General features: G+C 60.7%; 1 protein-coding gene across 17 annotated transcripts in view; it reads left to right on the top strand.

Annotated features, from left to right (window-relative positions):
• LOC120388244 (immunoglobulin superfamily member 1-like) overlaps positions 1-12,954 on the top strand; it is a 218,529-nt gene that overhangs the window by 26,399 nt on the left and 179,176 nt on the right. For all 17 annotated transcript variants that reach the window (XM_039509930.1, XM_039509946.1, XM_039509942.1 and 14 more), the window contains exons 9-12: positions 733-1,023; positions 1,772-2,056; positions 4,477-4,767; positions 5,374-5,439. In XM_039509930.1, the coding sequence (XP_039365864.1) occupies positions 733-1,023; positions 1,772-2,056; positions 4,477-4,767; positions 5,374-5,439 (933 nt within the window). The remainder of the gene's footprint in view (positions 1-732; positions 1,024-1,771; positions 2,057-4,476; positions 4,768-5,373; positions 5,440-12,954) is intronic.

Here is a 12,954-nt window from a genome sequence, read left to right as displayed (position 1 = left end):
ATAAAGGCACCTTAACTTTCCTCATTTATGGAGGACAGTCTTATAATATACATCCAGATCTCCTCCAATCACACAAGCTGAAAATTGTTCCATTTTATTGCAGTTCTGTAATCCTATGGGAACCAATCCTGTCTGTGTGCTGTGCACATCCAAAATTCCTCCTGAATGGCCCACCCTGGGAGCAAGTTACCAGTGACCCAGGGCTGGGGCAGAAGGAGGGTGCAGGTGGGGGAGGAAGGGGCAGAACCCAGGGCTGGGGCAGCAAGGGTGTGTGTGGGGAGCACTGATGGGCGGGAACGGGGGTGCACAAAGCTGGTGCAGCACGGTGTGTGTGTGTGTGTGTGAGCCCAGGGCTGTGGTGCCAGAGGGTGCGGGTGGCAGGGTAGAGCCAAGGGCTGGGGTGGCAGGGGGTGCAGGTGGGGGAGAGAGCCCAGGGCTGGGACAGCAAGGGGCTGCAGGGGGTGGGGAGCCCAGGGCTGGGGTGGGGGCAGCCAAATTTTATTTTGCTTGGGGCGGCAAAAAACCTAGAGCCGGCCCTGCATGCAGTCGGGTCCTGAGCTACGTCTGGGTGAACCCCCTGCCCCCGAGCCCCATGGGCAGGCAGTGCCAACCCTGGTAGGGGACAGACTTCTACAGAGACCGAATGACGGATGGACTGAATTGGGGCGGGGCGGAGGCGGGGCCGGGGAGCTGTGTCTCCCCTGTTTAACTCCTGTCTCTTGTTGAAAGCAGAACGTGAATTTCTCAAACCCACCATCTGGGTGAGCCCCAGCAGGGTGGTGGCGCTCGGGGGAAACGTCACCATCCACTGTGAGGGTCAGGACCCGGGCATGGAGTTCGTTCTGCGTAAAGCTGGACACCCGAACCCGCAGGTGCAGACGGTGCCTCATGGGCCCGTGGCTGAATTTCCCATCGCCAGTGTCAGCCGGGAAGATGGAGGGACCTACACCTGCGAATATCGCTCCATAACGGAACAGAGTCGCTGGTCATATCTGAGCGACCCCGTCGAGATCATTGTAGGAGGTGGGGGAGGGGCTCATCTCAGCGTCCCAGATCGCAGCCCCACACCCAGCCAGACTGTCACAGGCTCTCTGCAGCAATGGGATGCTTAGAGCCAGGCTCTGCCCTGAGCCCAGCAGAGGGGACGCCTGGCCAGGGAGTGGGGACGGAGTCACTGGCGGTTCCCCCAGACAGGGGGGAGAAGAAGCCACTGGAGATTTGGGACAGAGGAAAGGGGGATCCCTGCCCCCAGGGGGAGCTGCAGAGCAGGGGGGCCTTTTCCAGGCAACACATCAGTTAGGGAGTGATCAGCAGAGCTGAACATTATAAACCTCAGTGTATAGTAGAGACTTGTACAGTCCCCTACAAGTCAGTGGTGGTGCTGTGCACAGAACCCAGGAGTCCTGGCCCCCAGCCCTCCCTGCTCTCCCCACTAGACCCCACTCCCCTCCCAGAGCCGGGCAGAGAACCCAGGAGTCCTGGCTCCCAACCCTCCCAGCAGTGAAGCCAGGGAGTGAATGGACCCTGGAGATTGGCCTGGCCTGGCACCCGCCGGGGAGCAGAGCTCTGGGCCCCAGGGGCTGGGGTTGCTCCGTGTCTCATGCTGTGAGCCCAGGGCTGAGGGGAAACTCTGGCCCCTGTGGAAAGTGATCCAGGAGCCCGTCCCCAGGGAAGCGGGGTCTGACCCACCACTGAGGCCGCGTGGTGAGGACGGGCCCCAGGAGTGAGTAACGGGGCCTGTGTCTCACGGCCTGTCTGCTTCCCACTGCAGAGCCCAGCTACCCCAAACCCAGCATCTCCCTGAGCCCCAGCGGGGGGGTCTCCCTGGGGGGAGCCGTGACCGTCCAGTGTTGGGGGCAGCACCAGAGCGTGCGGTTCGTGCTGAATAAAGCGGGACGTCATTTCCCACCTGTGGATTCGGATGGGTTGGAGGTTGTGTTTTCCGTCAGCAACGTGAGCCGGGATCTTGGCGGGAGCTACAGCTGCTCCTATCACAGCAGATCGGAGCCGTTCACTGTGTCGGACCCCAGCGACCCCGTGGAGCTGGTGGTGAGAGGTGAGGGGCCCGGCTCAGCGTCCCCATTCCCAGCCCCACCCCCAGCCAGACCCTCACGGGGTCTTGGTGCCAATGGGACGCTCAGAGCCAGGCTCTGTCCTGAGCCCTGACCCTGCAGAGGGGACACCCGGCCGGGGAGCAGGGACGGAGTCACTGGGGGTTCCCCAGCCAGTGGGGAGCAGCAGCCACTGGAAACTCGGGGCAGGGAGGCTACTTTAACACTGCCCCTTGTGCATAGGAACTGGGAGTCACTATTTAATCCCAGGATCCCCTCCCCTCTGTTCTCCAGGCCCCGGCGCAGGCAGTGCCCCGGCCACGGCTGAATGAGGCAGGGGCTGCCAGAGAAGTGGTGGCTTGGTGGACACGGTACTGGGCTGGGACCCAGGAGATCTGGCCCAGCCCCTGGCACGGCCACAGATTCTGTGTGATGGGAGCACGTCACAGTTTTCAAAAGTGTCCTTCACTGTGGGGGTCCTCAGTCTTGGGGGATCTCAGACCAAGCGCCCAAAAACCGAGACACCCACAGGTAGTGGAGACGTCTGCAAACGCTGCCTCAATAGCGCTGGATCCCTTGCATTGGGGGAGCGTGTAGGGCCCCTGCCATGATCAGGGCCCCATTGTGCCAGGTGGTGCATAAACAGAGTGAAGAGACAGTCCCTGCCCCTGGGAGCTCACTGAGGAAAGTGAATCTGTCTGTGCCTCAGTTTTCCCCTCTACAATGGGGAAAAAGATGCCTTGCTGCCTCCCAGGAGGGCTGATTCCCTTTGTGTGTGGGGCTCAGGCCCTGTGGTGCCAGGCTCCAGAAAGCAGCCTCTGAGTTGCCCTGTGCTCAAGGGGGAGGGGGCGGAGGCAGTGAATGAGGCAGGGGCCACACATGGCATATGAGGACCCCAAGCGCTAGGGAGCCGTGGCTCGGTGTCTGTGGGGCTGGAAGCCCAGCTCGCAGGTCTGGGATTCTGGGTCAGGGGTGTCATGGAGTCCCCGGGCGATGCTCTGGAACTGCTCCCCACAAAAGCCAGGCAGGACTTTGGGGAGCCTCCTCTCCCTTGGAGCAGACTGTCTCCAGGGCAAGAAGCTCACATGGCTTCACCTCCTGGGTCTCTCCTTGGAGCATTCAGAATGTTCCCCTCTGTGCGCTTCCCACAGCGAGTCCGCCCTGGTGGGGTCCTGGGGAAGCCACCGGGTCCTGCACCCCCACTTTGCAGTCAGACATGACGCTCAGCCAGCCACTAAAACAGAGGTTTATTTGATGACAGGAACACGGTCTAACACAGAGCTTGTAGGTACAGAGAACCAGACCCCTCATCCAGGTCCATTCTGGGGCCCAGTGAGGCAGACCCCCACGTCTGCACTTCACTCCTCGTCCCCAGCCAGCTCCAAACTGCAACCCCCTCCAGCCCCTCCTCTGGGCTTTGTCTCTTTCCTGGGCCAGGAGGTCACCTGATCGCTTTGTTCTCCCACACCTTTAGCATCCCTTTGCAGAGGGGAAGGGCCCGGGCCATTAGTTGCCATGGAGACAGAGGGTCGGCCATAACTGAGGCCCCCACACAGTATTCAGAGGAAACATTTAGAACAGCCCCACTTCATCACAGGGGGACTCTGGGATCTGGGAGAGAATCTCTACCTGGGGGCCCCTGGATCTGCTCGTGGCTGGGGCCGGCCGGGGAATCATAGAAGATGAGGGTTGGAAGAGACCTCAGGAGGTGTCACGGAGTGTGGGGGAGTCCGGCTCTGCACCCCTCTTCCTGGGACTCACAGTGACTCTCAGCCAGCCAGTAAAACAGAAGGTTTATTGGACAACAGGAACGCAGGCTACAGCAGAGCTTGTGGGCACAGCCAGGACCCCTCAATCAAGTCCTTCTGCGGGTTCAGGAAGCTTAGTTCCCAGCTTGGGATTCCCTGAATTCCAACCACCCAGCCCCAAACCAAAACTGAACTAACTCCCTCCAGGCGGCCCCTTCCTTTGTCCGGGTTCCCAGGCAAAGGTGCTGACACCCCACCCCCCTGCCTAGCTCAGGTTACAGGAAGAGCACCTGTCCCTCCCCTACAGTCCTCCCCGGCTCTCCCATCCCCCACACAGATAGTCCCTACTCCATCACAGGAGGTTCCAGTCCAAGGCCCTGCTCAAAGCAGGACCAGTCCATGTATCGTCTGTGTCCAGGGCAGGTCAGAAGCAGGGAATGAGGCAGGGGCCACACACGGCATATGAGGATCGCAGGAACTAGGGAGCCGCAGCTCAGTGACTGTGGGGTGGGAACCCAGCTCGCAGGGCCGGGATTCTGGTTGTGGGGAACTCTGGGACCTGGGAGAGAATCTCTGTCCAGGTCCCCCTGGATCTGCCTGTGTCTAGGGCAGCCCAGGGAGGCCGAGGCTGGGTGGGTGCCCGGGTCTGGCTCTCAGTGTCTGTCTCCTGTGCGCAGATCCCAGCTTACCCAGACCCTCCATCTCCCTGATCCCCACTTGGGTCAACGCCCCAGGGGCAGACGTCACCATCCGGTGTGAGGGGCAGCACCAGGACATGAGGTTCTTCCTGCACAAGGCTGGAGACCTGAACCCGCAGCGACACATGGACCCTGCTGGGGCCGGGGCCGAGTTCCGCATCCCCAGCATGGGCCAGCAGCACGGAGGGAACTACAGCTGCAGCTACCAGCCCCGGTCAGAGCCCTTTGTCTCCTCGCAGCCCAGCGACCCTGTGCAGCTGGTGGTAGCAGGTGAGGAGCCCGGTTCCACGTCCCAGCTCCCAGCCCCACACCCAGCTGGGCCCTCAGGGGGTCTCAGAGCGAGTCTGGGCTGTCGGTATTAGCGCCCCTGGTTTGATTCAGCCCCGGTTGGCAGACAAGCTCCCCTGGAGCTCTACAGACACAGGGACGTTCCTCCTCCCAAATAGGAACAGCCGCGCCCAGACCTGCTCCGCAGTGACTCCAGGTGTGAATGGCACCTGGCTGGGGCAGGGACCGTCTCTGTGTCGTGTGTCCGTACAGCTCCGAGCACACGGGGGAGCTGGCCCAGGACAGGGGCTCCTGGTAATTAATACTAGTCAGTGATGATTTTGGTTCCGGTTTCTGTGGGGCCAGGCAGGGGCTGTATCTGCGCTCAGGGTCTCACTGGGCTGATCCTCCCCATTCTGGGATCCCAGGGGCGCTGAGCTGGCCTGAATGCCTGGGTCCCATCCTCTCCCCAGGGACGCCGGCTCAGCCCGGGGAAGAGCCACCATTGCTGGTTGTGGGGAGGAAAGTTCCCTGTATAACGAACCATAGATACCCGGGCTCCAGCTTTCTCAGTCCCGCTCTTGACACACGGCGGTTCTATTCCCGCAGGGGGAAATGACCTGACTCAGCCGGGAACGACACCGGCTTCCACCCGCCCAGGCACCGCAAGGCCAGGTACCGGGACTGGCGGGGGGGAATCACCATCAAACCAGCCCTGGAAACAGCCCCACTCTGGGGACCCCACAAATCGGGATGTTGTTCTGCCCACAGGCACCACAAAGCCACCCGTGTGGGGCACGGCTTGGTGCGTATCCCCCTGGGAGAACAGCGCCGGGAATAACGACCCCGTGTATCCCATCTGTCAGCCTGAGCTTACAGCCAGCCTGGGGAAACGGCTCAGAAGCAGGGCTCCCCCTTCGCTGGGGTGCTGCCCAGTGGGGCATTAACCCTGGAACCTCTCAGTCCAGATAGAGGTGGTGTGAACACTTGAACCCACTGTCGAAGAAAAACTCAGTTCTCGCTTTTTGTTTGGGTGCAGCAAAATCAAAATACTTTATTAAATACTCTAGTGAACACAAGAGGGAGAGAGTGTCAGGAACTGGGTTGCCCCTTGTCCCGGACGGATCTCTCTCAATTAGTAAACAATTCATAACAATCTTTATACCTTTCTAGCAGACAATGGTTAGTAATCTTGGAGACATTGAAGATAAACATTTGCATTTGTTTATACATAAGCCTATTCGCTATCTTATTTGTCTGCAATACTAGAACAGAAAACAAGACTGCAATTCACAACGTCGTAATGCCTCTTCACACAATTCTCTTTGTACCACATAGCATGCAGGGTCACATTAACTTCTAACATACATTAAGATCCCTTCAAACCTATATTAATTAATTCTTGGCCTCCAGACCACCGATCCAGAGTGACATGCTGTTGACTCTGGCACCTAATGATGACCGTTGCGATGACAGCACGGTTACGTCTTCCGCTGCTGATCCTTTCAGCAGGGCATGGCTCTCCCAATGACCTCAAAGCGCCCTCCCCAGCCAGAAGTCCCCTCCCACTGCCATCCTCCCACCCATATGATTCCTACGCAGAAGTGAGCTGAAGCTGCTGAGAAATTCCCAGGACAGGAGCAGGACCCGAGTCTTGGGGGTGCTGCAGGATCTGGGCCCAGCTGGCTTCACAGGGTACATGGGGCCTGAGGTACATCCCCCCACACCCCCTGCCCCGACCCCAGTACAACCCTCTGCCATTGGGAGTGAACCGCTGACCACTATTACCCAGAATCCCCTCTGCTCATGCCCCTCCCCACTAGCCCCATAGACTGTTCTGCTGTGGGTCCCTGGGCCCTCAAGGGGGAGGGGCTGGGGTAGCAGGTACTGAACCAGCCGCTCATGGCCTGGTGCTGCTTCCCAGGGCGATCAGAACTGAAGCTGAGCACCCCAATCATCGCTGCGGTGAGCGTGTCGGCCGCCGGCCTCCTCCTCCTCGTGGCCTTCTTCTGCTACAGACGAACCCGAGGAAGTGAGTGCCCCGCCCAGCGAGGGAAGGGTTAAACCCGCTGCTAAGCCGGGCTGGGAAGGGGTCACGGCTTGGATGGGAGACGGGGAAGGAAACCCAGGGGGTGGGGCAGGGGCCCAGCAGGGGGCGTCTCCCCTGGCAGGGAGAGCTGGCCCCAAAGCCCCTGGGCAGCACTAGGGGGCGCTGTGCTGCAGGGGGTGTAGGCTCAATAGGGGGCCCGGGGCTGCAGGGGTGGGGGTCACCAGGGGGCGCTGTGCTGCAGGGGGTGGGGTAAGGGCTCACCAGGGGGCGCTGTGCTGCAGGGGGCTGGACCCGTCTTTAGGGTATCCAGGCTCGGCTGCTGGAGGGTGAGATGCTCCCCAGGCAGAGCGGTGGTGGGGGGACGGGGACTCTCTCCTGGGCTCCCCATCCCGGCTGCCCTATAGAGCTGGGGGGCAGGGCTGGTACACGGGATCCGGGTCGATCGATGGACGATTCTGCTTCATGTCTCTGCAGGGAAAGGACGAGCCTGGATACAGAGCAGGTGAGATCCCAGCTCCGCTCCCCACCCCAGATCTACCTGATACAGGACACAGGACTCCTGGGTTTTCTCTCCGGGTCTGCGAGGCGACTAGGATCTAATGGCTAGATCAGGGGAGCTGGGAGCTAGGGAGTGGGGTCTAGTGGTTACAATAGCGGGGCTGGGAGCCAGGACTCCTGGGTTCTGTTACTATCTCTCTCTTTCTTTCTCCCCATAGGGAGTCCGAGCCTGCAACCACAGTCTGTAAGTCACACATGAGGGGGCAGCCATGGAGCAGGGGGGAGTGGCGGGTGTCCCCTGGCAGGGTCTGTGTCCTGTGGGGGGACATGCTGATGTGGGGTGAAGCCCTGACTCACTGAGTGCCTTTGGGGGTGCCTCGCCCCCCTCTGTGCCTCAGTTTCCCCCGCTGCACCATGGGGCTAGTGACCCTGCCCCACCCCAGTGCGCTGCGGGGCAGGCGGGCCAGTCTGTGAACAGCTCAGATGGGGAGTGGGGGGCTGGGCCCAGGGCCCAGATCTGGACCCAGCCGCTCACTGGGGGGGTGTCTCTATTCCACAGACACCCTCCTGGGTGAAGGGACGCAGCTGGATGTCTTGGTAAGTGTCACGGAGTGTAGGGGAGTCAGGCCCTGCACCCCCGGGCTCCCTGCTGATTCACCAGGACTCTCAGCCAGCCAGTAAAGGAGAAGGTTTATTTAGATGACAGGAATACAGTCCACCACAGGTCTTGCAGGCACAGATAACCGGATCCCCCCGGTTAGGTCCATCTTGGGGCCTCACAGCCCCCCTCGGGGATCAGAGCCCGGTCTCCCTGCTTCCCCTCTTTTCCCCAGCCAACTCCAGTCTGCCCAACCCCCTCTGGCCCCTCTTCTCTGCTCAGCTTCTTTCCTGGGCCAGGAGGTCACCTGACCCCTTTGTCTCCAACACCTTTAGCCAGCACCTTTGCAGGGAGGGGCCCGGGCCATCAGTTGCTAGGAGACAGAACGTCAGGCATTTGCTGCATGGACTTTTGCTGCTAGATACTTAGGATCTGTGCCCAGCCCCCAGTGCGAACAGTCCCACTTCGTCACAGTAAGTGCCCCACTCCTCGCCCCCACCAATGAACCATCCAGCCTCCCCTGCCCTACACAAGCCATCTGGCCCGGCACAGGTCCCACTAGAGCCGTGTTCCGATGCCGGCACCCCCAGACTCTGCCTGGCCCACCCCCCGTAGCCCCTCAGGGCAGACACTGGAGCTGGGGATCAGCATTGGGGCTCCCCCCCGCCGAGAGAGGCAGGAGACCCAGAACACAGAGAATAAGAGCCTGACCCTGCCCCCCCCAAACTCACCTCGACCCCCCTCAAACCATCCTGCAAACGTTTGCATTTGTCTAAGGTTTGCAGAGGGTCAGCGGAATTCCGTGGGGGGCAGGTGCCGGGGGGCAGTTTCCCTAATCTCTGCCCCATGGGGCTCTGTGGGCTGGAGTGGGTGGGGGTGTTGGGGGTGTTGCTGGATTCCCTGGGGGTTGGGGGAAGAGCAGCTCTCGGGAGCCCCCTGCTGGACAGGACGGAGCATGTCAGAGCAACTGTGCATGTGGGGACGGGGGCTGTGGGGGGCATTGCTGCCGCCTGGTGGCTGGGATCAGAACTGTCTGGTGTGCGTGTGTGTTGGTGTTCACACACACACACACACACACGGTGTCTCTCTCCCCTCCCAGCCCCAGGAGCCCGACCCCGGCACCAAGGGACTCACCTACGCCGAGCTGGACGGCCAGGCGCTTCAGGTCAAGCGGGGGGGCCCGGCCCCTGCCTCCAAGCCTGTCCTGTACGCCGCCATCGATGTCAGCTAGGAGCCCCATGGGCAGCGCCCCTGGGGTGCAGGGGAGCCCCCCACCCACCCGCATAGTGTGAACCCAGGGGGAGTTATCACAGCGACGGGGCAGGGAGCATCGGCCACTGGGGGTAACAGAGTGATTCCCCCCCGATAATGGGCTTAGCTTATAGCCCCCCCATAACCCTCCCTCCAGCTGGTTCTGCCCCACCCAGCCCCACAGGTGGGGGGCCATGGGGGCTCAGCACCAGGAGCGGGAGGGGATGTGCTGAGGCAGCTGTTTGTGTTATTTTGCATCTTGTTAATCTCCAGATTTGTAATAAACACAGAACCGCAAACCAGCCCCCCGGCACCCTGCAGCCCCCCTGTACCCGCGCCGGGAGTGTGTGTTACGCCTGGGGGAGATGGGATCACTCTGGGCTGCAGCACGGGGGACCCTCACCCAGCACTGGGATGCAACCCCTCTGGGAAGGGGTGCAGCAGCTGTTTCACCCAGAGAGTCGATGGCCGCGAGCCGGGCAGGCCCGGGGACAGAGCTGGCCGAGCGGCACGGGCAGGAGAGAAGAGAACGGCCGCCCCGGAAGCAGCGTAACCTGGCGCTCCAGCCTCCCAGCCCGCATGGCGCTTCCTCACTGGGGCTCCAGGCCCTGCCGCTGGGTCGATCGGGGAATCCCCGCTCGCTGGGAGTAGTGTGGGGGCTATGACACAGAGCGGGGCAGTCCTGGTTCCCTCCAGCAGGGGGCGGCTGGGACACACATACGCACACTGACATCCCCCCTGGCAGCCCCTCCCCACACTTTGGCCCTTGCAGGGATGGGGGAGCTGCTCTAGCAAACCCATTCCCATCCCCACTCATGCACTGAGCTCACAGGCCTCAGCTCTGGGTTGCCAGGTGGCACCGACACCGAGGGCCATACGGGGTGGAGATCCCTCGTGGGCAGCGGGGGGGGGGTGATGGCAATTGGGGGGGCGCTGGGGAGTGACCAGCAGCCCCCCGATGCTCTCCCCTTCTGGCACACGGCCTTTGTTGTGATTGCTGTTTAGCATTCTGCCGTGCGCCTCCGCTAACGGCTGCTAGGAAGCCAGCGGCCTTACCGGCATCTCGACTCTGCCAGGAACCAGCCGCTCGTAAACACCAGGCCGGCCAGAAACCCCGGGGGAGGCCCACCCCACAACTGTGTTTGCCGAGGGGGTAAGTGGGCCTGGAGAGCCCCCCCCCCCCCAGCATGTACACATGGCAACATACACAGCCCCACCCTCCACCAATGCACCCCAACAAGGGGCCTCTGGGGCTGGGCCTCTTTCTTGGGGTGGAAGGGGGGACGGGTGGCACCAGGGGGTGTCATGCGTGCGCGGGGGGGCGGGGTGGACGCCTGAGACCCAGCGTGAAGGCCACAGAACGGGAACAACACTGCTGGATGGGAGCCGGCACCCCCTAGAGGAGATGGACCCCTGTCCAATTCCCTGCCCCCCCGAGCCAGCCAGTCCCTGCCCCGGGGCCGGATGGGAGCTGGCGCCCCCTAGAGGGGACAGGCCCCGCACCCCATTGTTGTACTCAAAGTACTATACAGGATCTTTTCAGGGGGATTAAGGCAAAACACCACATTTATTAGTAATACAGGTATCAATTAATACTCTATGATATGCATATGAGAGATATATCACAGTCATGCATTCACACACACACACACACACACACACACACAAACACACTCCATCTTGCTGTTGTTACCAACGAGTTGCTCCCCTGAACTGCACTGGCCAGGTGAGTTAGATGGGTGAGGGGTGGAGCCGGGCTTCTGCCGATCCGGAGCGATGCTCCGATGGCGACAAGACGAGACCCGGGGTCCTTCTGCAAGACACCTCCCATTTATAGCAGCTCCCCTCTTATGCAAATCTAGACCAGATTCAAAATCTGGGTCTGTGTCCGTTGGTCTTTGTGCTGCTTTTCTCTGGGTGTTGTCCCAATGCTGCTCAAAGAGGGTGTTTTCTAAAGAAGGTGCTGGCTTCTAATCCCTGAGGCCGTCAATATGTCTGCTCTTCTTCGCTGGGCCCACTTGACAAGTTGTATTGTCCTTTGCTCTGGCTCCCATTCCCTCTGCAACTGTTGTCGCTGTCTGGAGGTGGGTGTCTTCCAAGCCTCACTCAATCACATCTCATTCAGTCAATAGGGCAATTGATTACAGAGTGGGGGGGGGGGGGGAGGACCTTATTCTACTTCTAGCAAAAAAGCACATGTTTCTTTTACTTTAACTATACTATCCTTAGGGGCTATAACATTTGATACAAAGTTTTCTACCAATTTTCTATATAGGGATCTAATACAAAGTTGTATGAAAATAGAGAGGCCCAATGCCAAGTCATATGAAATACAAAATAACATCTTGCAAGGTGCAATGTCATAAAGATACTTAATACAGAAAGATACTTAATACAAAATAACACAATGCAACGTCATAAAGATTTATAGAGATAGTTAATACAGAGATTTCTCTACACCCATTCTGAATCCCTGGGTCCCGTCCTCTCCCCAATGACGCCGGCTCAGCCCAGGGAAGGGCCGCCATTGCCGGTTGAGGGGAGGAGAAGTTCCCTGTATAACTAACCACAGACACCAGGACTCCAGCTTTCTCACCCCCGTGCCCCTCCCCTGACAGACGCTGGTTCGAGTCCTGCAGGGGGATCCGACCTGACTCAGCTGGGAACAACGCCAGCTCCCACCCACCCAGGCAGCGCGGGGTCAGGTACAGGGACTGGGGGCAGGAAATCACCATCAAGCCCCCCCCATGGAGCCACCCACAGGGACAGCCACAAAGGGCTGGCTGGGTGCAATGGGGGCAGATCCCTACCACGAATGCCCCATCTGAACCCCCCCTGCCTAATTTCATATGCGGGGGGGGGGGGGGGTTGTCAGTGGACAGATGGCACATTGTGAGATATTGTTGACTCTGGAACCTAATGATGGCGGTTGCGATGACAGCACCGTTACCTCTTCCGCTGCTGATCACTTCAGCAGGGCATGGCTCTCCCAATGATCTCAAAGTGCCCTCCCCTCCCACTGCCATTCCCCCACCCATATGATTCCTACGCAGAAGTGAGCTGAAGCTGCTGAGAAATTCCCAGGACACAGGCAGGACCTGGTGGGGGGAGGGGCTTGCAGGATCTGGGCCCAGCTGGCTTCACAGGCATGGGGACTGAGGTACAGCCCCACACACCCTGCCCCCACCCCAGTACAGCCCTCTGCCACTGGGAGTGAACCCCTGACCACTATTACCCAGAATCCCCTCTGCTCCTGCCCCTCCCCACTAGCCCCATAGACTGTTCTGCTGTGGGTCCCTGGGCCCTCAAGGGGGAGGGGCTGGGGCAGCAGGTAACGAACCAGCCGCTTATGGCCTGGTGCTGCTTCCCAGGGGGATCAGAACCAAGCCCAGCACCGGGTCTGACCCGCAACATCATCGCCGGGGTGAGCGCGTCGGCCGCTGGCCTCCTCCTCCTCCTCCTCCTCCTGGCCTTCCTCTGCTACAGAAGTGAGTGCCCCGCCCAGCGAGGGAAGGGTTAAACCCGCTGCTAAGCCGGGCTGGGAAGGGGTCACAGCTTGGATGGGAGACGGGGAAGGAAACCCAGGGGGTGGGGCAGGGGCTAGCAGGGAGCGTCTCCCCTGGCAGGGAGAGCTGGCCCCAAAGCCCCTGGGCAGCACTAGGGGGCGCTGTGCTGCAGGGGGTGGGGACCTGTCTCTAGGGTATCCAGGCTCAGCAGCCAGGGGGGGGGGGGAGGGATTCTGTTCTGGGCCCCCGTCCCGGCTGCCCTATAGGCTGTGGGGCTGGGGGGCAGG

Source organism: Mauremys reevesii, linkage group 22 (assembly GCF_016161935.1).
Source record: "Mauremys reevesii isolate NIE-2019 linkage group 22, ASM1616193v1, whole genome shotgun sequence".
NCBI classification, from domain to species: Eukaryota; Metazoa; Chordata; order Testudines; family Geoemydidae; genus Mauremys; species Mauremys reevesii.
This window is presented reverse-complemented; position numbering and strand designations above follow the sequence as displayed.